The sequence below is a fragment of the Sarcophilus harrisii genome, chromosome 2 (genome assembly GCF_902635505.1).
Source record: "Sarcophilus harrisii chromosome 2, mSarHar1.11, whole genome shotgun sequence".
Taxonomy (NCBI): Eukaryota; Metazoa; Chordata; class Mammalia; order Dasyuromorphia; family Dasyuridae; genus Sarcophilus; species Sarcophilus harrisii.
Genome location: NC_045427.1, coordinates 314,720,867 through 314,746,569, shown reverse-complemented (window position 1 = coordinate 314,746,569; position 25,703 = coordinate 314,720,867). Strand labels below are relative to the sequence as shown.

General features: G+C 32.6%; 1 protein-coding gene across 2 annotated transcripts in view; it reads left to right on the top strand.

Annotated features, from left to right (window-relative positions):
- The window catches only part of ARMH4 (armadillo like helical domain containing 4), a 128,845-nt gene extending 104,180 nt beyond the window's left edge, over nt 1–24,665 (top strand). The window contains exons 6-8 of one of the 2 annotated variants that reach the window (XM_031952640.1): nt 13,857–13,888; nt 22,738–22,872; nt 23,073–24,665. In XM_031952640.1, coding sequence (XP_031808500.1) covers nt 13,857–13,888; nt 22,738–22,872; nt 23,073–23,141 — 236 coding nt within the window. In that variant the 3' untranslated portion in view covers nt 23,142–24,665. The remainder of the gene's footprint in view (nt 1–13,856; nt 13,889–22,737; nt 22,873–23,072) is intronic. The other variant, XM_031952641.1, reaches the window with a different exon arrangement.
- Nucleotides 24,666–25,703: the final 1,038 nt, after the last annotated feature.

Genomic DNA, 25,703 nt, shown 5'->3' with positions numbered 1-25,703 from the left:
AGATGCAGAAATGGAAGATTGAACATCATGAATGGGGAACAGCAAGAAGGCTAGTCTAGTTGATTGCAGATTTTGAGAAGGGGAGTAATTCATAACAAAGTTGGAAATGTAGATTGGGGCTTTATTGTGAAGAGATTTAAAATCCATATGGGTATGTTTATATTTGATTTAAAAGGCAATAAGCAAAAAGTCATTAGAGATTATTAAGTAAGAGAGTGATAAGGTCAGTTTACTTTAGGGACTTTAGGGAAATCAATTTAGCACCGATGTGGAAGATGGATTGAAATATGGAGAGACGAAATTTGGAGGCTATTTTAATAGCCCAGGTAAGAGGTGGTGAGAACCTGAACCAGAGTCATATGAATAGAAAAAAGAGACTAGAGGTGAGAGATCTTCTTACAGCCAGATTTGGAATCCAATTTGATATTGAGGAGTGGGGTAGTGTTGGAATACCTGGGAGCTACCTGACAGTGGCTGCTGGAGAGCTAACGCAGACCTGCAGAATGGATCTCCTTGTGTGAGAAGATGATACATGGAGACTGAGAGACAGTTGCTGTTCTCAGACCTGTCTGACTGAGAGGCTGTTGCATCTCCTCTTCCCTCTACCTCCAATTTATCTCATTCGCAGTCCGCAACACCTGTGTCAGCAAAGGCTGCTTTGCAACTCCTTCAGATGCTATGATCCCCAGTAGTGGAGGCTCTTGGAGAATTGACCAGTCCCTTAACAATTCCCTGTTTTTTTTGTTTTTTTTGCTGTTATTTCCCTCCCTCCCCCCAAAACAGCATGGTCTGTACACTGAGGAATACAAGCAGCACTATCACCTCTGGATGGTTGTAGCAGGGGTTGCTCTTATCATGGAGGCAAACTTTCAAATGGAGAAGAGGATTGTAGTCAGAACAGGCATTTAAGTTTCTCATCAGTCTGCTGACTCAGCCCTCTGATGTGTTGGCCCATTTGATTACCCTGACTAAAAAAGTCTGCAGAGAATTTGAGAAAAATGAGGATTGAGAAGTCTATTATTTTTGGCAGTTAAGTGATTGTTGGTAACTTTAGGAAGGGTAATGTTAGTTGAGTTATGTTTACAAAAGACTAAAAAGGGGATGAGAAGAGAGGCAATGGAGACAATAAAAATAGCTTTTTCTAAGAGTGACGGTGAAAGGGAGAAAAGTTTATAGGATGAAAGACTAAGGGGATAGAAAACTGTTTTGTTTGTTTTTAGTCTGGGAGAAGTTTGAGCATGCTTGTAGATAATAGAGAGAAAATCATTAGAGAATGAAGATTAGAGTTTCAGTGAAATCTTTTCTATTCAAAATAAACAATTTGCTAGAGAAGACTTGTGGAGGGATTTGTCTAGTAAAGGAGAAAAGCCATTTCTTCTTAGAGATGAATATGCAGAAACTTAGGAGAAGGGATGATGGCAAGAAGTTTTGAAATGTGAAGAAAGGTAATAGAGGGAACACATGGTGAGTAGTCTATATTTTCTCAAAGTTTGAGGTGAGATCTTGAGCTAAGAGGATGGAAGAAGGGCATGACATAAGAAACTTGAGAAAGGAGAAGATTTAGAAGATACTCTGTGGAGAACAGAGTAGAAAATGATTTGGAAGGCAGTGAAATGATTGCCTTATATTAAGAGCCCTGTTGAGATTAGATAATATAAATTAATAGTAGACCTAGTCAACTCAGTTGTATGATTTCCTCCAGCTTCATTCAGCAAAATGTGAATATCAGTGAAAAGAGCAAATGGTTGGAATGATCCAAAATTGGGGTTTAACAAACTGTGAACAACTGTAAGACAAGGAACAAGGGGTTTAGAATAGAGGTTGAACAGGCTAACTCTAAGGTCAAGATTAGGAAAGGGAGGAAGTGATGCTGGCAGAGTTGATGGATGGAGGTCTTACAGATCATTATGAGAAAAAAGAATGTGTTTTAAGAAAGAATGAGGCTTGGGTAATCTGGGGTAGGCAGGGGCTCTTCTGGGATTTGAGGTGATCTTCAGAGATTTACACACGTAAAGTGATTTACAGGAAAAGTTTTATAGAAATCTAATATATATATATAAATTAATTCGGTTTGTTCAGAGATTACTGGTTATTTCTAAGAAATCAATCAATCAAAATGTTTCAAATTATAAAATGAAATGCCATGTAAATGTGAATAAGTTGGGAGTTAAAAATGTAAATATTGTCTAACTAGTTGTTTTACTCCAGAAAAATCATTTAACTTCTTAGCCTCAGATTCCTTACATGTAAAGTGGGCATAATAATAGCACTTTGCCATAGAGTTATTGTGAGGTTCAAATATAATATATGTGAGTGTTTTACAAACCTTCAAATCCAATATAAATGTTAGGCATTGTTATTAACATGTATTAACTGAACATTTGTTCAGCACAGAGATAGGGAATGTAAATAAGAAGTAAAAAATAAGTTTTTGTCCTGAAAGAGCTTGTACTCTAGACAGGAAGACACTCATTAGAAAAAAATAATTACTGATATTTGTCATCCAGTAAGACAGAGCTTATATTGGAGATGGTGGAGGGATTAACATTTTCAGAAGCTAATTATTTGTCAGAAAAGCATCCTTCTACTAACCAAACTTCTTTCTACCATTTAAATTTGCTTATTCATTATTCAAGCATTATTATCAAGAGTTACTGTTTTGGATTCATATGGTTTAATTGTACTCTTATTTTAGGAAGCTTATAAAATTATTAATGAATAAGAAATCATTGATATTTGGATCAAAGTCCTAACCAAGAAAGAAAGTCTGATTCATTAGACCAAGGCTTGAACCTTGGTTCTTTTTGTATCATTTGGAGCAATCCTCACCATTTACTGGCATTTTCTTTTGCAGCCTGCTGTTCATAAATAAGGAAACATACAGATCAAAACAACATTTAGAGTTGGATTGGTTGGATTTTTTTCTAGTCAGTAAAAATTCAGACAGTTTAAAGAGAAATTAAAAACATAAGTTTACAGAAAAAAAAAAAGATGTCTCAGGTGGACATTTCACCTGAGACATTTACCATTTCAGGTGGAGGGGAATTAAAGCACATTAAAGTCTTTTCTCATTTCTACCATAGAGACATTATTTAAAGCAGTGCCTCAGGCCATTTCAGGCACACTTCTCGTCAGAGTCTCACACTTAGTCTCTAGCAATTACCACCAACCTGATGTACTACTCTTAAAAGTCAATGCTGCACCACATATCCCCCCCCCCCCAAAAAAAACATGAGCTTGTCCTAGAAGACTTCCTTTGCCTGAATAGAACTGTATCCAAAAGCCTCTTACACTTAGCCTATACTCCTAGAAATAATTTACTAGCCATGGAAAATCAGCTGATTATAAGCATCAGAAGAATATCTTTACCATCCATTTATAGATCTGGGAGGGAGTAAATAACAACTGTGAGTAATTACGAAACCTTTTCCAATTAATTATATTGTTATCACTTCTTCACAGGCTATTTGTTATTTGCATCTCACTTATTCTTTCCTGCCTAAGACCAAACTACTCTCAGACCTATTTTCAACCTCTTTGTGTCCATTCCTAGAATGACCATATTCTGAGCTCATTCCCTTATTTAGAAACTTAACTTTTACTTGATCCTTCAAGTTCATCTGAATTCTTGGTGCCAGATTTTCCTAATTTGGTCTGTCTCACCACCATTTAAGCATCAAGCTTATAGCAGGAATATAAAGAAAAGGGTGACAGATTTGTTAAAGAAGAGCCATAAATGGTTCCAAAGTTCCTAATTTGAGGCATCAGAAAATAGTGGTACCCATGGTAGAGATAATGTGATAGGTAATGAGAGCTGTCTGAGTTGTATGAGTGGAATTGAGTATTTATCAAGAATAATAAAGTAGTTATAAACTCCAAAAATTTCCATTTTTCAAATATACAATTCTTGTTCACCAGGTTCTAGTGATTTCAAAGAAAGTGGTATTTTGAGTTATCTGATATTAACCTATTTTTCCCACTACATTTAGATGTAATCCTCTTATGGCTGCATGGATGAGGTTTTAGGCATTGAAGGCTCATGTTATTTACTATTTATTATTTTTCTTTGCTTATGTTTTCTTTCCATCCAGAAAAGGAATGAAATTATGAGATCCATAGATAGGGACACATATTTTTTTTTAATCCCCCCACTGTAGAACTCAATAAATGCATAAAGAACAAATGACTATATGAACCACATATGAATTATTTGTAAGAAATATATGAATTATAAGGAATAAAAACATGATTCTATGCTGTTTCCTTTTCTTAATTTTCTTAGTTGTCCTAAACAGTTGGTATTATTATTCCTACTGAACCACTAAACTTTAAAAAATTTTTTCAATATTATTTTATTTTTCCAAATGTATATATATATATATGTAGTCTTCAACATTTATTTAAAATTTAATAATAGCTTTGTATTTTCAAAATACATGCAAAGATAGTTTTCAATATAAACCCTTGCAAAACCTTGTGTTCCAAATTTTTCTCCCTCCCTTTCCTCCTCCCCTCTTCCCTAGATTGCAAGTAATATAATATAGGTTAAACATTTAACATTCAATTTTTATTATAGCTTTTTATTTACAAGATATATGCATGGGTAATTTTACAGCATTGACAATTGCTAAACCTTTTGTTCCAATTTTTCCCCTCCTTTTCCCCTCCTCCTCCCCCAGATGGCAGGTTGACCAATATATCAACATTCATTTTTGCAAAACTTTGTGTTCTAATTTTTTCCCCCCTTCCTTAACCTGTCCCAACAAGAGAGTAAGTAATCTGATATAGGTTAAATGTGTGCAATCCTTTTAAACATATTTACATATTTGTCATGTTGTGCAAGAAAAATCAGACCAAAAGGAAAAAAAACACAAGAAAGAAAACAAACAAAAAAGTGAAAAGACTATAAAGCACTAAACTTTCAAACCCTTGTGTTTCATGTTATAGAGAGAGGAAAAAACATTTATATGAATAAGAGCATTTATTTAACATAAGCCAAGTGCTATTATAAGCACCGGGGACCCAAATGGAAAAAGAAGATAGTCTTTTCTCTGAAAGAGTTCACAGGCTAATTAGGGTAGGCAATACATATAGGAGGGTTAGTTGTAGGACTGATGAAGAGACCTAGAGGTCAGTCCTACAAGATTGATGGTGAAGCCCAGGATTCCTTAAGATGTATTGGAATGGCTGCTCCACAGAGGGTTGATTGCAAGGAGGTCTTTCTGGGTACCAATTGTATCTGGGACCCTGTAGACAACCTAAATAAAATTTAGGAAAATCTGCTAGTGGGGAGAAAATGAAGTAGGGCCTAATAGCACTCACAAACAAAATAATGTTGGAGGTTGACTATTATTATTATTTTAATTAGAGATATATAATATGTAAGTATATATGTATATATATGTGTGTTTTATCTTTACGCATTTACCCTGTTTGATAGCTGCTATCTGTGACTACTGTTGTGTCCCTATATGTCTCATTTATGTAAACGTATGCCTATGTAAAATGTATTGTAAGAAATAGAGGGAGAGTAGAGGAAAAAGATCTGAATTTAAAGTCATCAGATTGAAGCCTTTCTTTAATACTATCTCTATGACATGGGCAAGTCATTTAGGATTTTCAAGTCTCAGTTCCCTTGTTTGTAAAATGGAAACAATACATGTGCTGTATTTCACAGGATTATTAGAATTACATGAGATATATGTAATACTTAAATGAATCTGTGATCTCATTTGACTCATGTTCCCTCCAAAGATTTGGATTGTAACACATCCATGCTCATTCATCTTGGGTTACTCTTATTCAGATTCTTCTCAGGGTTCACTTAGCAGAATTTATCTTCTGTGTTAGAGGATTTCCTTGCTTTCTTTTGATATCCTGAAGGCATCAGTGAATAGTTTCAGATGCCCATTTGTCTTCCTTCACTCTTGCCATGCGACTGGATTATTTTTCCTATCATAAAATTCTTTGATAATATCTTTTATCTTCAAAGGTCCTATTGCTTATATTTTATAGCCTGTTTATACCCATTAGGCATTCTCCATGGCTCTTTGGGTGATATTTATCTTTAGTTCCTCATGGTATTCCTCATGTTATTTCCTGGTAGCAATATCAGTAAAATATTGGTATCAAAAAATAGGTTTTTGCATTCATGAAAAACATCAATTAATTAAATAAGGGTTACCTCACTTAACCTGAGACCTGAGAAAGACCTAATCATTAAAAAAATTAATAATAGTTTTTTATTTTAAAAATATATGTAAAGAGAATTTTCAGCATTCACTCTTGCAAAACCTTGGATTCCAATTTTTTTTCTCTCTCTCTCCCTTCCTCTCACTCCCTCCCATGTATAGCAAATAATCCAATGTTAAATACATGCAGTTTTTCTATACATATTTCCACAATTATCAAGCTGCACAAGAAAAATCAGATGAAAAACAAAAAAAAAAAACTGAGAAAGAAAACAGAAAGCAAGCAAAAAACAACAAAATGGTGAAAATGCTATGTAAGGATCCACATTCAGTCCCCACAGTCCTCTTTCTGGATGCAGATGGCTCTTTCTATTACAAGTCTATGAATTGGCCTGAATTACCTCATTGTTGAAAAGAGCAACATCCATCAGAATTGATATTGCATAATCTTGTGTTTGCTATGTGTCTTGGTGGAAAGACCTAATCTTAAAAAGGCCAATTACATACTCTCTCTAATTACATACAGGACCATTTCTGGTTGTCCTGGTCCATTTCATGCCAATAGGCCCAGATGGCTCTGGAGGAGAAAATGAGGTTGATGACTTTGCACAGCTCATGCTCACTTAAATCTAGTTCACTTGCAAGTTAAGGTATTTCCTTATGTCATGGTCCTCTTCAAGAATGAAGGACAAATAACAAGATTAAATAAAAGTTTACAATATCCCAAAGCAATGAAGTCTGCTTTGCTCTTCTTTTTCAACTGAAATCCCAATATTGTATAGACAATATTTTTGGAACAAGTTTGTGCCAGATAGTTTTATGTTATAATACTTATTTAAATTCATAATGAAATATGGGCAATAGGCATTTTTTATTGCTTTGTCTTTCATGACCAAATTCTTTTGAGTTATTATAGAACTTTTTTCAGGAGGTTCCGTATAGCTTGAAATAATCAACACTATGTCATCTGCAAATAGAAGTATCTGAAAGACCTTACAAGTTACTGGGCATCTCTGTTTGACCGATTCCAGGTCTTCCAGCTTAGTGATAAATTACATTTGGTGAACATACATATACCTGTCATATCTTACCTGACGTCTCTTTTTAGAGGGAGATTGAACAGTATTATTTGTTGTTTCATCTGAAAAAGATTCTTAAATGACTTGGATGGATAGATAAGAGACTTGTAAAAGAAGGAATTTGTAGTTAAATGGAATCCCGGGTAACAAGTATTCCTTGGAGAAGTAAAAACAGAAATTGGCAGAATGGGTTTCATTGTACATTCAGAGATGAAAAGAGACTATTTCATGAGATGTTTGGTTTTCATATATTATAGTGCTAATGACAAGTATTTGCAAAAAAAACCCCATAAAATAATTACAGCTTATAAGCTATCATTAGTTGCTAACAATTGAGTAGTAGGGAAATCTTTGAAGAACTTTATAAAACCCTATAAATCAACAGTTGGTCTTAGTGATACTTAGCAGTTTCAATTATAAAAAAATGGGAAAAATTGAAGATGGAAGAAATGGAAATGCATGTTTTAGGAATAAGAAAGGAGAAAGGCCACAAGACCTCAAAATAACACAAAAGTCTTATACTTCTATATTTGGAACACTTTATTTAAAAAAGGAATTGGTAGATGCTAAACATAGAAAACATCAAAGAACATTATAAAGAATGAATGAGATTATGTTTTAAAATACAGGAAAAGATTTATTATTGATGTGAGTTATTCCTGATTTAGCTTTCTGTGTACAGTCAGGTCATAAACTTTTTAGAGCAAAGATCAAAATAAATTAAAAACCCCACAAGAATGAAGAGTGATAGTGAATGAATAATAGTGATAGGTTATTTCATTAAAGATAATACCAACAATGAGACAGCAAATGAAAAAAGCAGCTCTTAGGGAAAAAAATTTACGTCTAAATATTTTTGTTAACAAAAAAAAGAAAAAAAATGTCAATTAATTGAGGCTGCAATAAAATACCAGAAAACTAACATTTAGAAAGCTCAACTAAACACTAAAATAGAAATTTTGGAAATTAAAAGAGATTAATAAAATCTAAGAAATTGAATTAGTAGGTAAAATCATGGACTGTTATCTTTGGTGAAAAAAATCCCAAGAAGTCAATAAAATAGATTTTATTAGCTGGTTTGAATAAAAAGAAGAAAGAGGAAATTGAAATTACTAACATCAAAATATCACTAGAAATTATTTTGTCCAAATTTATGCTAATAAAACTGACAACTTAAGTAAAACACTATAGAAATGTAATACATCTAGATTAATAGAATAAGCAACAGAGAATTTAAACAATCTGATTTCTGAGAAAGAAATTTAACAATTCACAAATGAACTTCTAGAAAAAAATAAATTCTAGACCAGATAGATTTGCAAATGAAATCTATCAAACATTCAAAGACAATTAATTCCAATACTATGTAAAATGCTTTTAAAAATAGTAAAAGAAGAGATCCCAATAAATTCCTTCTATGACATAGATGTGATTTTGATATATAATCAAAACAGAAAAGGAAATCATAAATCAGTATCCTAAATGAAGATTAATAAAATTAAAAAAATATTTAATACATTTTGCTTTATGAATCATGTTGGGAGAGAAAAATCAGAACAAAAGGGAAAAAACATGTGAGAAAAAAAACAGAAAAAAGAAGTGAACATAGTGTGTGTTGATTTATATTAAATCTCCATAGTTCTTTTTTTGGATACAGATGACATGTTCTGTCCAAAGTCTATTGTTATTGCTTTGGATCACTGAACCACTAAGAAGAACCAAGTCTTTCATAGTTGATTTTTGCGCATTTTTGCTATTATTGTGTAAAATGTATTTCTGGTTCTTCTTGTTTCACTCAGAATCAGTTCACATAACTCTTTCCAGGCCTTTCTAAAATCAGCATATTCATTATTTTTTATAGAACAATTATATCCTATTACCTTCATATGCCACAGCTTGTTCAGCCATTCCCTAAATGTAAAAACTTATTTTCCAATTCTTTGCTACTACAAAAAGATCTGCTACAAACATTTATGATTTCCCTGTGATACAGATCTAGTAGTGGCACTGCTAGGTCAAAGAGTATGCACAGTTTTATAGCTCTTTTGGCATAGTTCCAGATTGCTCTCCAGAAATGCAGAAATTTTAAATAATTTATTAGTAAAGAGGTTAAAACAACATATTGTGAAGATTATATACTATGACCTGATTGGATTTATATAAGAAATTCAGTATTGGTTTAACACATTAAGAAAACTATAAACTTAACCATATTAGTAATATAAACAAAATCATTATTGTACTAATAGATGCAAGAAACAAAACTTCTGACAAAATATAATACACATTTGTATTAAAACATTAGAAATCATAGGAATAAATGGGTATTTCATTGAAACATATATTAAAAACTTAGAGCTATCATTTTATGGAACAGCGATCAATTAGAATCCCTTTCAATAAAATCAAGGGTGAAACAAAGGGGATATCCATTCTTACAACTTCTGCTTGATATAGTACTAGAAACACAGGCTATAACAATAAGAAAAGAAAAACAATTGAGAAAATAAACAGAGGTTAAGAAAAAACAAAATTATTGCTTTTTGCAGTTATGATCGTGTACTAAAAGTACCCAAATGAGTCAACTCAAAATTAGTTGAAACAATAATTTTAGTAAAAATGAATAAAATAAATCCATTATTCAAATCATTAATGCTTCTAAACACCAATAAACTGCAGCAGGAAGAGTTAGGAAAAGAATTTCCAATTAAAATGACTACAGAACATATGAAATATTTGAGAATCTGTCTATAAAGAAACATATAGAAACCAAATAAATGAAACTATAAACCACTGTTTACAGAAATACACATCTAAATACTAGCAAAAATATTAATGGATCAATATGATAAAATGACAAAATTACCTAAATTAATTTACTTAATACCAAACAATTAATTTATAGAACTAGAAAAAGTAATAATGAAATTCATGTGGGAGCAAAAAATAAAGGTCAAGGATCTCAAAGGAAATAATGAAATGAAAAAGAATGAAAGGGGCCTAGGAAGGTCAAATCTCCAACTATATTACAAAGTAGAATCATCAAAACGATATGGTATTGGGTAAGAAACTGAATGATTGATCAGTGGAATAGATTAGGTATATAACATGTAGATTAAATGCCCAGAGTAATTTAGTTTTTTATAATTCCCAAGATCCCAGCTCTTGTGGCAATAAGAACTCACCATTTGACAAAAACTTCTAGGAAAACTGAAGAGCAGTTGTCTGAAGCTAGATGTAGCCCAAGTATACACACAGTATACTAAGATAATTTCAAAATGGGTATGTTTTAAAAATAAAGAGCAATATCATAAGCAAATTAGGGGAGCACTGAAAGAATTATTCATCAGATCTGTGGATAAGGGAAAAATTCATGAACACGAGAGGTTCATGAGAGGTAAAATGGATAAATTTGATTACATTTAATTATAAAGGTTTTGCTCAAATAAAATTGAGGTAGCCAAAATTAGAAGGCAACTGGGGGAAAAACATTTTTTATTAGTGAATTTCTCTGAAAAAAGTCTCATTTCACAAATATATAGGAAATTTAGTCAAATTTATGAAAATGAGAGCCATTGACCAATTGATAAATAGTTAAAGGAGATTGAAAGTTAAAGGATAAGGCAGTTTCAGAAAAAGAAATCAAAGCTAACTACAGTCATATAAAAATGATCTAAATCACTAGTAATTAGAGAAATGTAAATTAAAAATGCTGGAAGAAATGTAGAAAAAAAGGTACACTAATATGTTATTAGTGGAGTTGGGTACTGCTCCAACTATTCTGGTGAACAATTTGGAACTATGCCCAAAACAGTAATTCACTAAGTAATTTGGTATTATAAAAAGTAGATTGATAAGCGAACAGATTAAGTACACATTACACAGAAGCAAATATATCTAGAATCCTAATATTTGTTATATATATAAAGACAACTCTCATCATTGGATAGAAACGTCTGGGAAAATCAGCCAGTAATATGGAAGAAATTAGTTTTAGACACCTTGTAGTACAATAAACTCCAAATGGAAACTTGGCCCATATATATAAAAGGTAATATCAAAATGTGTTTATTAGAGGTCCACAAATTAGGGGAAACATGGGGAAAATCCCTGCATCAAACTTGTGGATATGAGAAAAATTCTTTTATTTTTTGGAAGATAACTTTTAAAAAATTTATTTATTTTTATGAAAGCTTTTTATTTATGAAACACACACATGGGTGATTTTTCAACATTGACCCTTGCAAAATTTTCTGTTCTAAATTTTTCCCTCCTCTCCACCCCCCCAGATGGCCGGTAGTCCAATACATGTTAAATTATTAAAATATATGTTAAATCCAATATATGTATACATATTTATATAGTTATCTTGCTGCACAAGAAAAATGGATCTAGAAAAGAAAAAAACTGAGGAGAACAAAATACAAGCAAACATCAACAGAAAGAGTGCAAATGCTATGTTGTGTTCCTACACTCAGTTCTCCAAGGCCTCTCTCTAGGTATATATGGCTCTTTTCATCACTGAACAATTGGAACTGGTTTGAATCATTTCATTTTTGAAGAGAGCTACGTCCATCAGAATTGATCATCATATATAATGTTTTCTTGTTGCCATATATAATGTTTTCCTGGTTTTGCTCATTTCACTTAGCATCAATTCATGTAAGTCTCTCCAGGTCTCTCTGAAATCATCCTGCTGGTCATTTCTTATAGAACAATAATATTTCATAACATTCATATACTATAACTAATTCAGCCATTCTCTCATTATTAGGCATTCATTCATTTTCCAGTTTCTTGCCATTACAAAAAGGATTACCACAAACATTTTTGCACATGTGGGTCCCTTTCCTTCCTTTAAGATCTCTTCGGGAATAATCCCAGTAGAAACACTGCTGGATCAAAGGGTATACTCAGTTTGATAACTTTTTGAACATAATCCCAAACTGTTCTCCAGAATAGTTGGATTTGTTCACAGTTCTACCAACAATGTATCAGAGTCCCAGTTTTCCCACATTTCCTCCAATATTTGTCATTATCTTTTCCTGTCATCTTAGCCACTCTGACAGGTGTGTAGTGTATCTCAGAGTTTTCTTAATTTGCATTTCTCTGATCAATAGTGATTTGGAGCACCTTTTCATATATGAGAAAAATTCATAGCTATACAAGGTATAGGGAGAATCTCAGAAAATAAAATGGCTAATTTTAACTACATAAAATTAAAAAGATTTTGCACAAAAAAATCCAATAAAGTTAAAGGGAATCAGTTGTGAAAAAAATCTTTTAAAGAAGTTTCTCTGATAAAAATCTCATTTCCATGATATGAAAGAAATGAATTCAATTTTATAATAATAAGAGGCATAAGGATAGTTATATTTTAATTATTATTATAGAATTGTGAGATAGTTCTCAAGAGAAGAAACTAAGGCAATTTCTAGGCATATGAAAAAAATTCTTCAAATCATTAATAATTAGAAAAATAGAAATTAAAAGAATTGTGAGTTTCTATCTCATTACTATCAGATTGGCAGATGACAAAAAAAGTGATAAATGATGGAGGGAATGTGGGAAAACAGGCATATATATATATACATAAACACACACAGATATAGAGATGTACACAAGTATATATAGGTTTATTGATGAGAGTGTGTTGCCCATATTTATAGGTAGATTGTTATATTTGGATTGTTCCTTTCACCTCCCAATGAATAAATGTTATGATTATTCTTTTTTGTTACTATTTAGTAAATATTTCATTTTAAAACAGGGAATATATTGTAGATAGCCTGTTTTTAACCTTACTATATATTTCTCCCTATTCTTTTAAGAAAATGAAAACTTTACTTTTTATTAAAATTCTTTTCTTAGGGATGGGAAGGAGCTATTCTTTAGGAATTTTTTCAGTTGCTGAAAGATAATGAGGGGTACAAATCAAAACATATTACTTTCTAAAATTAAAGGGAAGATTACTGTAGTATTGCTTTCATTTTTATAATTTTATGGATCTGTAAGATAATGTAACATCTAAGTAGATTATAAATATTTTAAAGAAATAATAATAACAACAATAATAATTTTTTGGGGGTCAAATATCTTTGAATTCCATGAATAGAAAAGCACTGGGTCCCTGAACCAATGATCTTTCTTACCTTACTCCATACATACTTTGTTGTATATAGATCTAAGTGTAAAGTTGCTCCCACTGAGGTAATTTTAATCTTGCATTGCTCATTTCACCCTTGACATATGATGAAGATGAGAAATAATTTGACATAATAAGTATCAGCTGAAAAAGTAAATGGCTTTTCTAGAGTTTCCGCTTCTCCCCAACAATGAAGTGCCTACCTTCTGAAGTAAGTATACAATAATAAAAACCACTCAGAGAACAAAACAAGATTTAATTTTTTATCTGGTATTGACCAGGTATTTTTGCCACATTTCTGCATCTCTTAAGAAATAAGAAAATAAAATCAGGCATTCTCATCATGCTAATGTTATCAATTCTTTCCCATGTTTTGTGCTATTGAATTAACAACATGAAAACTTAAGTGTAACAATGTCTATTCAAATTTTTTTTTTCTAGTGAGAAGTTGGATGGAAAAATTAAAAGACAAGGTAGGAAATATTTTCTTTTTTTGGATATAACATAGTCTGTGAAATTTTTAAATAAAAGTACTCCAGAATAATGTGACTTTAGTTCATTACTTTAGTTTGACCCTCTAGTGTCACAGGTTAAGAGTTAAGAGGGAAAATATAGTTTTTTCAATTTTCCATTACCAAACACTTGGGATGCTTCAAAATTTAGTTCATGCATCACATGTACATGAAGCCTTTCTTGATCTCTTTAATCAGGAGCCCTCCTTTACAAAATTATCTTGTAATTATGTATTCATTTTATAAACTCAAAGATGAATGACACTGATATTGAGAAACTCAAATAAGATAATGGATGCAAAGCATTTTGGAAATAGTAAGGCATTATATAAAAGCCAGTTATTGTTATTAGTACTAGCTGACAACCCCTAGGTATCTTCATTCCCAGTATCTTCTACTGCTGAGTTCAAACTGTGTTTACACAGCAGTATAAGGGTATGCTAGTAAATTTGTTAATAATTGGGCTCTTTAAAAAAGTGTGCACACATACTTTAAAATTTAATCTGCCTTATTTATACTTTCTTACATCTAGATAATTATCAAAATGATAAGTTAAGCTTTGATTTCTAGTAATTGCCTGACTGAAAATTTAAAATGGAGTTACATGCCCCTGTATACAATTGATTCTCATACAAAACCCTGCTTGAAATAGTTGAGCTACCAAAAAATGTTTTTCTTCCTTGAATTATGTCCAACACTCATGCTAACGTGCTTAGAGATAAAGCATTTTCCTTCCAGGTTTAAGTTTTTTATTCCTTTTGATTTATTCCCTTTCCCCTTAATTTTGTAATTTTTAATTATTTTCCAATTTCAAGCCATAATTACTGGCATTTATCAGGTCTTGAATTCATTGCTGTAGCTTGTGTCAGATGTCATTAATTTTCTGTAGTCCAGATTTAAATGGGATTTTTAGGCACAAGAAAAATCATATTTTCCTTATAATTGTAAAGGGCTTACCTCAGATTCTTATAACTTATCAGACAATTTGGATGCTAGACAATTTCATGCTGTAAGGTTAAGTATTTTCATAGTAGAATGACGTTTTCTAAAATACACATGTGTATATATACAGATTTTCTCCTTGCCTCTATTCTCCTCAACCTAGGCATCCAGATTTAGTAAATTATCTTTATTCTGTTCAGGTTTTGTAAATATATGCTGTTGTAATAGAATATATTTTTCTCTTAGATATTGAAAGTAGTACTGAACTGTTTTAATTGTGTATTTTGAGGTATCCACAGAACATATGATATTAGTAGATAGAATATGGTAAAGGAGAAATGCAAAAGTTAAGAATATATATATATAAATAACAGTCTTATTTTCTGATATTTTCATCCTCAAATAAAATATTTTATCTGCATTATGTCTTAAATGTGAAGCTATTTGCAATAATGAATAAACTAACCTTGGAGCTATGAAGAATTCGAAAAGCTTAGAATAAACCATTGTCCTATGAGAACTTCGGAATTTCAGGACTGATAGCTTGGCATTGTTCATAGAGAGCAAATAATTTAAGAATGTTATTAGTGGAGGAGACACTCATGGTCTGTCCATAGAAACAAAGTAAAAAATAACATTAATTTAAGAGAAATCTATCTAAAATACATGTATAGGCATTTCTTGTGATCTTTGATACAAAAAGAGCAAGGCTATTACCTTTAATCAAGTCAAAAAAAATTTTGGCAGGAAGTTATGATTTGCCAGCTTATCCATGTAGCAAGACAAAGAAGATTCAGAAATTGAAAAAGGCACATTGAAAACTTATTAGATTATATATAAGAGCCCTTTATAGGGCTGTTATATAGAAGATACCAGATTAGGAAATTGCTTAATAGAAGTATTGATGTCTACGTTAAATGGAATTTTTGCCCAAAGCAGCAGAGTTTTCTCTGATTTATCTACTTTGATGGGATCAGGAGTGGTCATTTTCTTGATCAACCATACCTCATTATGTCTATTAAGCAATTTAGGATAATCATAGACAGTAATATAGCAAACCTTTTCATCAAGGACTTTTCTATTTCCCTTCAAAAAAAAGTGCTTGCTTGACATTAGTTAAAAATTGTTCTTGGTTCTTTTGGGCATTAGGAAATCCATCAAAAGATCACAAAGATACCATCACTGCAGTCTGTCTTTAAAGAATATATCTGATTCTGAAGGATTGGGTAGATCAGATTGCTATCAATCTAAGGAGATAAATTCACAAAAAGGTTCTCAAAAAGACCAAAAGGCTAATTACTGGGAAAATAAATTTGATCTTTATCTCTTTCGTTCTTGCCTTTACTGTAATTTAATAATTTAATTAAAAAGTTTATTGAAGTTTGCTCCATTCCAGTCCTAAGTTTCACTATAAGTTCTAACACACTTGGCTCATTCACTCTCCTGGGTCTCATCACTACCAACTGTCCAGACTGACCTACTCTGAGTCTTTCCATTTGTATGTCTCAAGGGTATCAATCTCAGTTGTAACTGAAGGTCTGGGTTGCTTTTCAAAAATATAAATAAATGGGAACTAAGTAAGCAAGAACCAAAATTATACATACTTATCATCATCATCATCATCTAACTTCTTAAAGAGTTCAGTGGAATTAGGTTTAGAAGTGTACTTAGAATTTTTATTTTTCAAATAAAACTTTGCTTTTCATTTTCATTTCAAATGAGATAGCACATGTAAAATGCTTTGTAAATCATAAAGCATTACATAAATGCTTAGATTATTCTTGTAACTTTCTTATAAGTAACTGTTTCCTTCCCGCATAGGTTAAAATCAGTCATATACTGTGTAGCTCCAAAAGGACAAAATTGCAAAGCATAATTTATAACATTAGCAGAATCAGTTAAGTGAAAGCAAAAAAATCACTGACAATACTAAAAATAATTTTTGCTTAGGAAAAATAAGTTAATTAATAGAATACTAGACCTGGAATCAAAAGGATCTGCGCTCAAATCTGGTCTAAGATGTTTACTAGCTGCATGACTCATTTAACTTTTATTGTTTTAGTTTCTTTATCTGTAAAATGGGGATAATAATAGTACCCACCTCCAAAGATTGCTGTATGAATAAAATGAAAATAATACTGTTAATGTTATTTTATTACATTATCTAAATTTTAAATTTATTTGTGATTTCTAAAACACAGGAGAAGTGTTATCAGACATGCTTTTAAAAGGTAACTCCCCCCCAAAAAAGATACTCAATATTTACACACTACCCCATGCTAATGAAAAAGACATTTTCTTCCCCCTTTCTCCATTATTTTATTCAAAAATGACATAAAGGATGAAATTCTGTGAGGTTCTGTTTAAAGCTTTGGAAACAGAAATAATTTAAACATATAAAGTAGATATTATATGAGAGCAACATATTCTGGAATATTCATTTTCTTCATCAGCATTTTTTCATTTTCAGACTCTTGGAAATCTGTCCAGGAGGGAAAATTTTTTCCTTTCAGCATGTGGATTTGTAAAATCTTGAATGTTAAATCTAAGGCACAGATTATTTCACAATGCATATTTATTTCAATATCAGACTCATTAACATATTATATTCATAACTTTTTAATCTAATGCTATCTTTCTTCTCATTTACAGAAAAAAACTCTTACCAAAAAACAAACCAAATCAAATTCAAAGAAAAAAAAAACATCTTAACTAGTGTTAGAAAAACTCTTATGTTCAGAGTTTATACAAGCCCTTTTATGCCCTTTTAGAAACTCACAGAATTTTTTTCCCTTGGGAAAATGTTTAGTAAGAGGAGGATACTTTTATTTTATCTGTGTGCACACACATATAAAGAAGTTTGGGTGGGAAAAATTTAGGGTATGTGTGGGAATATCTGAAGGTATGTTCATACACACACACACACACACACACACACACACACACACGAGTCCTGCTATGGTATCTTGATTCAGGCACACTTGAGAAAATTAGGGAGGGTCCCTAAAGTGTTTTTGCAGTATAACTTCAGGGAATACAGGGACAGCCAGTGGTAGTGATTCAGTTAAACACTACCAATGAACACATTTAACTGGCTTTCTTACTCTGCCTTTATACCTGTTTTGTAACATAATGATTTTTTGGGAAATACCATCCTGGAATCAGGTTAGGTTTGCCCTAATAAGCAGAATAGCCAACCTTAATGGAGTAGAGAAGATAATATCTTTGTCAATCAATAAGCATTTATTAACCACCTGTGACATTATTAGTAGCAACTGTTGCCTTTTCTTGCCTTGCCTTTCTTTATTATGATAATAATCCCCGAATTGGATATTTGGAAGTAACTTGAGTCTAATTGGGATTAGGTATATTGGACTACTGTGCCTAATTACGGAGATAACTTGAGCCTTCATGAAGAAGTTGTTACTTTAATGTCATATGATATAGTGGATCTAATGCTTTTAGGTTATCCAAGAAGAGAAGAAAGGGTTAATAATAAAATCATTCACTCAACTAACATTTACTAACTGCCTACTATGTGCCAGGCACTGAACATACAAATATACAACAAACACACACAGTGGAAAAAGCCTGATATAGAGGAACAAGAACTGGATTTGAACTCAAGATCTGGGTTCAAATCTGGAATGTAATTTACTATATTCATGATTTTGTGCAAATGACTTTAATCTTCTGAATAAAAGTTTTCTCATTTCTAAAATAAAGTTGAACTAAATAAATATCACTTGAATGTATTTTCCAATGCCGTCTATGATGATTTTTTAAAATAAAGTTTTTTTTTCAAAACACATGCATATTGTTCAACATTCACCCCTGCAAAACCTTGTTTCAATTTTTTTCTCTTCCTTCTCCTTTACTCCCTTTCCTAGATAGCAAGCAAACAGCAAGTTTGACATATATTTATGTCAAATGTATGCAATTCTTCTGTATGCATTTCCACAATTATCATGCTGTACAAGAAAAATCAGATCAAAAAGGAAAAAAAATGAGAAAGAAAACAACAAACAAACAACAACAAAAATTTTAATTTTCATTAAAATACTATGTTGTGATTCACACTCACTCCCCACAGTTCTCTCTCAGAGTGCAGATGGCTCTCTCCATCACCAGTCCATTGGGAACTGGCCTGAATCACCTTGTTGTTGAAAAGAGCTACCTCCATATGATGATTTTTAAAACATTTTTTTTTCTTGGGAGAATTCTGGGAAGATGATGGAATAAGTAAATTTCAAACTCTTCAGATTTCCCCTACAAATAGAATAAATTTGCTCCACAGAGCAAATGTAGACTGGTGAAAAATCAAGAAGACTTGGAGCAGAACAGGGGCCTTCTTAGTACAATCCAAGAAAATCCAAAGAAAGACCAAAGGTCACCAATAACCAGTGTGAAGTACAAACACCTCCAACTAGCTCCACAGATAGACCAAGTGGGGACTCCTAGAGTGAGTTGGGTTTGGTTGGAGCCTCAGCAGGAACCATTGAAACTTTCTTCTCCCAGACTGCATGCAAGGTTGGGGGTCTGAGTCAGAGAAGACTGAAAATCTTGACTGATTAGGAAAGCCAGGCCAGCTGTGCTATAGAGACACAGCCCTGGGTGAGAAGGAGACAACATATTCAAAAGTGTAGAAGCAGTGAGGTAGGGACACTGCTGGCTACCAGCACTTACAGGAAGGGAAAGCTCTTAGTCTGGTGTTCCAGGTCAGAGAGGCTAGCTGAAGTGAAGCTAGAGGTACCAATGATGAGGTTTGAATCCTCCCAATTCCTTCCTGGTGGTGATGAGGTTAATGGCAATAAGAGAGTTATTAGAATCCTCTTTATTCAGCCACAGGTTTAAAAGTGAAAGAATTCACTTATTCCGGAATTATTAATTGCAAAAAGAAAGTTTATTGTTGTATAAAAACCAGTTCTATGTTGGCAGAATTCTATTGGGAAATAGAATTTGGCACTGAGAGGATGCTTAGAGGGTAGAGCCCTAGCAAATTGCTTGGGTCCTCAGCAAGGAGCTGAGCCGAAGGAAGCTGTTATATTGCATCCTGGTGGGGGCTGGGACAGCCTGAGCTGATCAGACCAGGATTTCTCAATTGAATGAGAATTTAGAATTTCTATGAGAGTTGATTTGCCCCTAAATAGTGTTACTTCTCTCATCCTGGAAGCATGGGCCCTGTCTCTAGACTCCTTGGAGCCTGATCTGAGATCAGAAAAGGGGACACAATCTCAGAGTGATAATCTTAAAGAGAACACAGCTTCAAAGTGATAATCTTAAAGGGAACACAGCTTCAGAAAAGGGAACAGTTTCCCTCCTGGCCACCCCATGATTAGAGATGCTTACACTAACACTTTTCATTTAAAAAATAACCAGCAAAGAAGAAAAAAACCCAACCATAGAAATTTACTGTGGGAACAAGAAAGACCAGGGTTCATCTTCAGAGGAAGGCTGTGATATAAAAAAGCTTCTTCTATCTCAAAGAGATACATGGCTCAAACATTATATGACTCCCTGTCCAGAGAGAATTTGTAGAAGAGCTCAAAAAAGAATTTAAAAATCAAATGAGAGACAGTGAGGAAAAATTAAAAACTAAAAACCATTTAAGAAAAACAAGATTATGAAAAAAGTTAACTAACTAGAAAGGTATAGTCTTAAAAATGAAAATAACTCTTTGAAAATTAGAATTGGGCAAGGGAAAGCCAGTGAATATATGAGACAAATAACAAAACAAAATATAAAGAATGAAAAAACTAGAATAAAATGTAAAGCATCTTATAAAAAAAAACAACAGATCTGGAAAACAGATCAAAAAAGGAAAATATAAGAATGATTGAACTGCCTGAAAGCCATGATCCCTCCTCCCCAAAATCTGACACAATAATGCAAGAAATTATCCAAAAAAATTTTCCTGGAGTGATAAAATAGGCTGAGAAAGTAGAAAACCAAAAAAATCCACTGATCACCACCTCAAAGAGATTCTTTGTGAAAAACATATAGGAATAGTATTGCCAAATTTCAAAATCTCCAGATCATAGAGAAAATTTTGCAAGAAACAAAGAAAAAAAACTATTTAAATACTGTGGAGCTACAAATAGAAGTGTACAGGATTTATCACTAGCCTTAATAAAAGACTATAGCACCTAGAATTAAATATAGTGGCAATCAAAAGAACTAGGCCTGTGACCAGAAATATCATATCCAGCAAAATTATCCATAATATTGAATGAAAAAAGGACATTCAACAAACTTGCAGATTTGCAGGACTTTCAACCCAAATTCTAGAAAATTTTACATGAAAGAGCCAATATCAAAGATTAATTTCAAGGAACTCAACATGGACAAATTGTATATGATTTTTACATGGAAACATATATGTTTAAGATTAACACCAGCAATTGGGTAGCTCAAAAGAAAGATCTGGGCATAGTTAAAGTAAAAATAGTAATTATGTTATACAAATGAGGTGCAGAGAGGTGCAGAACAGACACAGAGGTGGGAGGAGGGCTTGTAGTTCTGAAAACCTACTCACCCAGTAATGGGTTAAATAGGCAACACTACATACATACAAGAAGGGTATAGAACCGTCCAAAATCTACAAAGAAATAAGTGGGGAGGGATGGGCAGTTAGGGAAGCAGAGGGAAGGGGAAGAAAACAAGGTGGGGATCTGTGGGGGAGGGATGGTTGAGTAATAGCAAGACAAGTTAAGAGACAAGTAAATAAATTTGTTTTTTATCAGTGTCTTTTTCTTGTTTTAGATTAGAGCAAGACAGAATTAAAGCAAAGAGTTGGCAGGTTAGGAAATATGTGTGTGGGAGCAGTGTGTGTTTATATATTTATTTATATATGTATACATAAACATATCATTGCTTAACTATAGCCTGCTTGGGAGAGATAGGGAGGAGGAAAGGGGAAAAAGTAAAAAAAAAATGTGCTCAGAAGACAACAAAAGAACAACCTGCAAAGAAGTAAAAAAAAGATGGAAACTCATGAAAATAATTTCTTCTACTATTATATATCTTTTCTTGAACTGATAATTTATTATACATTTTGAATCTTCCCTAAAAATAAAAAAAAATTTAAAAGGAGCAGGTTTTTTTGTGCAGATTCATTTCTCCCTTCTTCACAATAGGGAATTTCCCTAGAATTAACTTCTGCACAACTACTTTGTTTCACCCATGAGCCTATAGACTAGGCAACTAATTTCATTGGTACCCTCTTTCCTATCTCTGCAAAAAAGATTTTCTTCCTTTCTTCAACTCATTTTTTCTCCTTTTACTGGAAATTATCTTTCCTGTGGTTTTCAGAACCTTTTTCTCTTTTATTCTTTTGTAAGTCCCTTCCTTTTTCTTTCTCCCCTCTTCTTTCTTTCCTTTGTGTTATATAAGTTAATCTTGCTGGCTGAAATTTAAAGAACATGAACACCAAAGTCTAGGTCCTTTTATGTGCTAGAGAGTACTCCATGCAAATCATAGTTTGACTCTAGCAAAAATTCTGACTTTCTATCCTTTAAATAGTGGTAATATTTTTAGAAACCCTCTTCATCCATCTTTAACAAAAATTATATTTGTCACACCAAACTAATGTTGACAAATGTGTTTATCCAAGTAGTTGGAGGTGTCACTCAATCTGAATGATTTATTTCAGTATATTCTTCCAAGTTCTTGAAGGATCCCAAAATAGTGAAGCCTCTTCTTCACAACTCACACACCTTGCTCCCTGACTTTGTACCACATGCACAGTTTTCGATAATATAGCAAATAGGAGAATTCAAAACCTATAAAAATGCTATAACCTAGAAGTAATAAGAAACCAGAGTGGCAGTCTGTTTAGTATTCCAATGCTTGTCTCCTTTTTTATGCAGGCAGGATACATGTCAGGAATGTTGGTGCCTGTGGGGGTTGGGATAGCAGGAGCCCTATTCATCCTGGGAGCACTTTACAGTATCAAGATTATGAATCGCCGAAGGCGAAATGGATTCAAAAGGCATAAAAGAAAGGTATGGAAAAAATAAAGAAATATACTAAGTTTCTACACTTTCTTTGGAGATCTAGTTTACTCCATTAAGGAAATGGTACCTAATGAAGCAAGTATACTATTGATGTTGTTGCCACTTGTTTGTTTTACTTTGAAATTGGTTCTAGAATCTTTCCCTTTTGGCACAAAGGATTGAATAATTTTTCTTTTTTCTTTCTTCAGCAGAGAGAATTTAACAGTATGCAAGATCGAGTGATGCTCCTGGCTGACAGTTCTGAAGATGAATTTTGAATTCGGCCATGGTTCCATTGTGATATCTAATGATATTATTATTTCATTTTTACTTTTGGGCAAAGAAAGACATCCTGCTGCATTGCTACTATCAGGCCCTCTAGTCTTCTGTCCACTGGATAATGATTTTTCTTTTCAGTGAGCAGAAAAGGGCATGCTGTGTCCTAAATGTAATATGTGATGATGATGATGTTTGTTTTTATACAGTGGTGAATTTCCACTTCCATACACTGCATCTCATAAATATGCAGTGTGCCTATTATACAATAGGAATGGATGGGATAAAATTTGTTTTTTATCAGTGTCTTTTTCTTGTTTTAGATTAACTGCACAAATCTTAACTGTTATTGTAACCGAGGAGTGCTGAATTTTGGAATAGAAGTCTTAATAAGCAATCACTTATGATGATCTCTATCCATCTTCTTACCTTGGAGCAATCAAATGCCATTAAATGTAGCTATAATTTGGAATGAATCAAATCTTTTTCATTGAGGAGATTTGTCAGTACAGCATGATTACATATGGAATTATGGATATGTTGCATTATGTGCCTCAGGCTTCCTGTTCTGTTCTTTCATGCTCCTTTTAGTTCTTTTTCTTGGCAAGTAGAATCATGGAGAAACAATAATAGAGCAAATTGATTCGATGTCTCAATGTACTGAATGCATTCTTTAGTAGCACAATATATTTTAACAAACCTTGACACATTTTTAGATGATCTTCATGAAAGATCATCTTCTTTGAGTTATCACTTGTTTTTGTCAGATAGACAAGAGAAAATAAGAGAGTGTGATCTTTGCCCCAGAGTTTTGATCTACTATATGCTTATGTATGTGGGTGAAAATTGAACTAAATTTCTGAGAGTTTTACTTTGTAAATTATGTACCTCTTTATTGTCAAAGAAATAAGTTTTTATGGTGGTAGGTGTCAAGCTGGGCTTCATTTAAAAAAAAGACAATCATAGTTGGTTCTATGACCAGATCCATAATATGTCTCTCTTGGAATTTCACTTGTATTTCCCAAACTACCTTGGAGCATCATTCTCTGGTCTAGTTTTTTGTAATTGGAAATTTAAGGCTTAAGATTGATGAAAGCTGAGTTGCAGAGTAGAGAAGTAATAACACACTAAGAACTTTGTGTTTTTCATAGTGTTTTTACACCTGCTATCTTACTTAATCTTCAAAACCATTCTGGGCAAATATTATTATCACAATTTTACAGAAGAGAAACCTGAGGCCGAGAGAAATTAATTGACTTACTCAAGATCATAAGAGTGAATCCGTGGCAGTTCCAACATAAGAACTTGGATATGTTGACTCTCCAGGCCTGTATTTTTCTGACTGCATTCCTAAAAAGGTAGTGACCTTTTTGAGCCATCCTTTTAAAAAACTGGATTCTGTTGTATCAATTTCAATAAAGTTGATCCCATTTTATATTTCTTTAAAATGAAAATTTTTTCTCTACTTTTCTTTTGTTTCTTTACCAGTTATTTACACAAATAATTTTTTCTCCTTCTTTCTTCTATCCATCATATTGAGCCTACATATCATTGCTGGGAAACCAGAAGGACATTTTCTTCATAAATCCATCCTTTAGTTATAGCTGACTCAGGTGTTACAGACTCAGGTGAATTTTTTGCTAAACATTAATGATATAAACTATTATTCTAGACATTTTCAATTATTTTTGCCCAGAGAAATGTACATGCGTAGCATTAGATAGAAAGAATTGAATACTAGATGATGCTATAGATAAGACTATAATAAGCAAAATATAAGGTAGTGACAAGGGAAGTGATAAAATCAAAAGTTAGATTTAACAGAAGACTTGAGTAGATGTCATGATCTTTTCAAGAACTATTACCTGCAATAGGTAATTGTTTTAAATATTTGTGTGTAGAGACAACTTTTTACCTGTTACAGGGAACTAAATTGGGGTTTGATCAGTTTTCAGGATAGATTCTTCAGATTCAAGAGCACTCCATATGATCATAAGTTTCTATAAGGGTTAGTGGCAACAATATATTTTCTTCATAAATTAGCTATAGATCTCAGTATCATGTGCTCTGATACTAAAAATCATTAGTGCCATAGCCTGTTGAACTGATGCCTTAACTGGACCATGAATAATAAGCTAAACTTATAAACAGCAGTACCTACAGAGCACTAAGAAGAATTTAAACCTCTTTTGAGAGGTTACCTCCTTTCTTATCAGTTTCTAGAAGAATCAATATGAATGATGTAGAAATTTAAACTTATGCAAAAAATCAGACTGCATAGTCAGAGGATTATGACTTAAGTGCCAGAAGACAAAGAGAAAAAAAGACATGTTTTTCAGTGTTAACCTCAGTGACATTGGCTGTTTAAATAAATGGGAGATTTATAATCTTTTTGGTCCTTAAGACGCTTATATGTTGTAGATAATTTAGTCTATAGCATAACTAATGTATCTATTTGAGTCATTTTCATAATAGCAGAATGTTTGTCAATAATACTATTGTTCTACATTGATCAGAAAGAAAGGTCTGGTTGTATCTTACTCAGTATATTGATTCTGTGAATG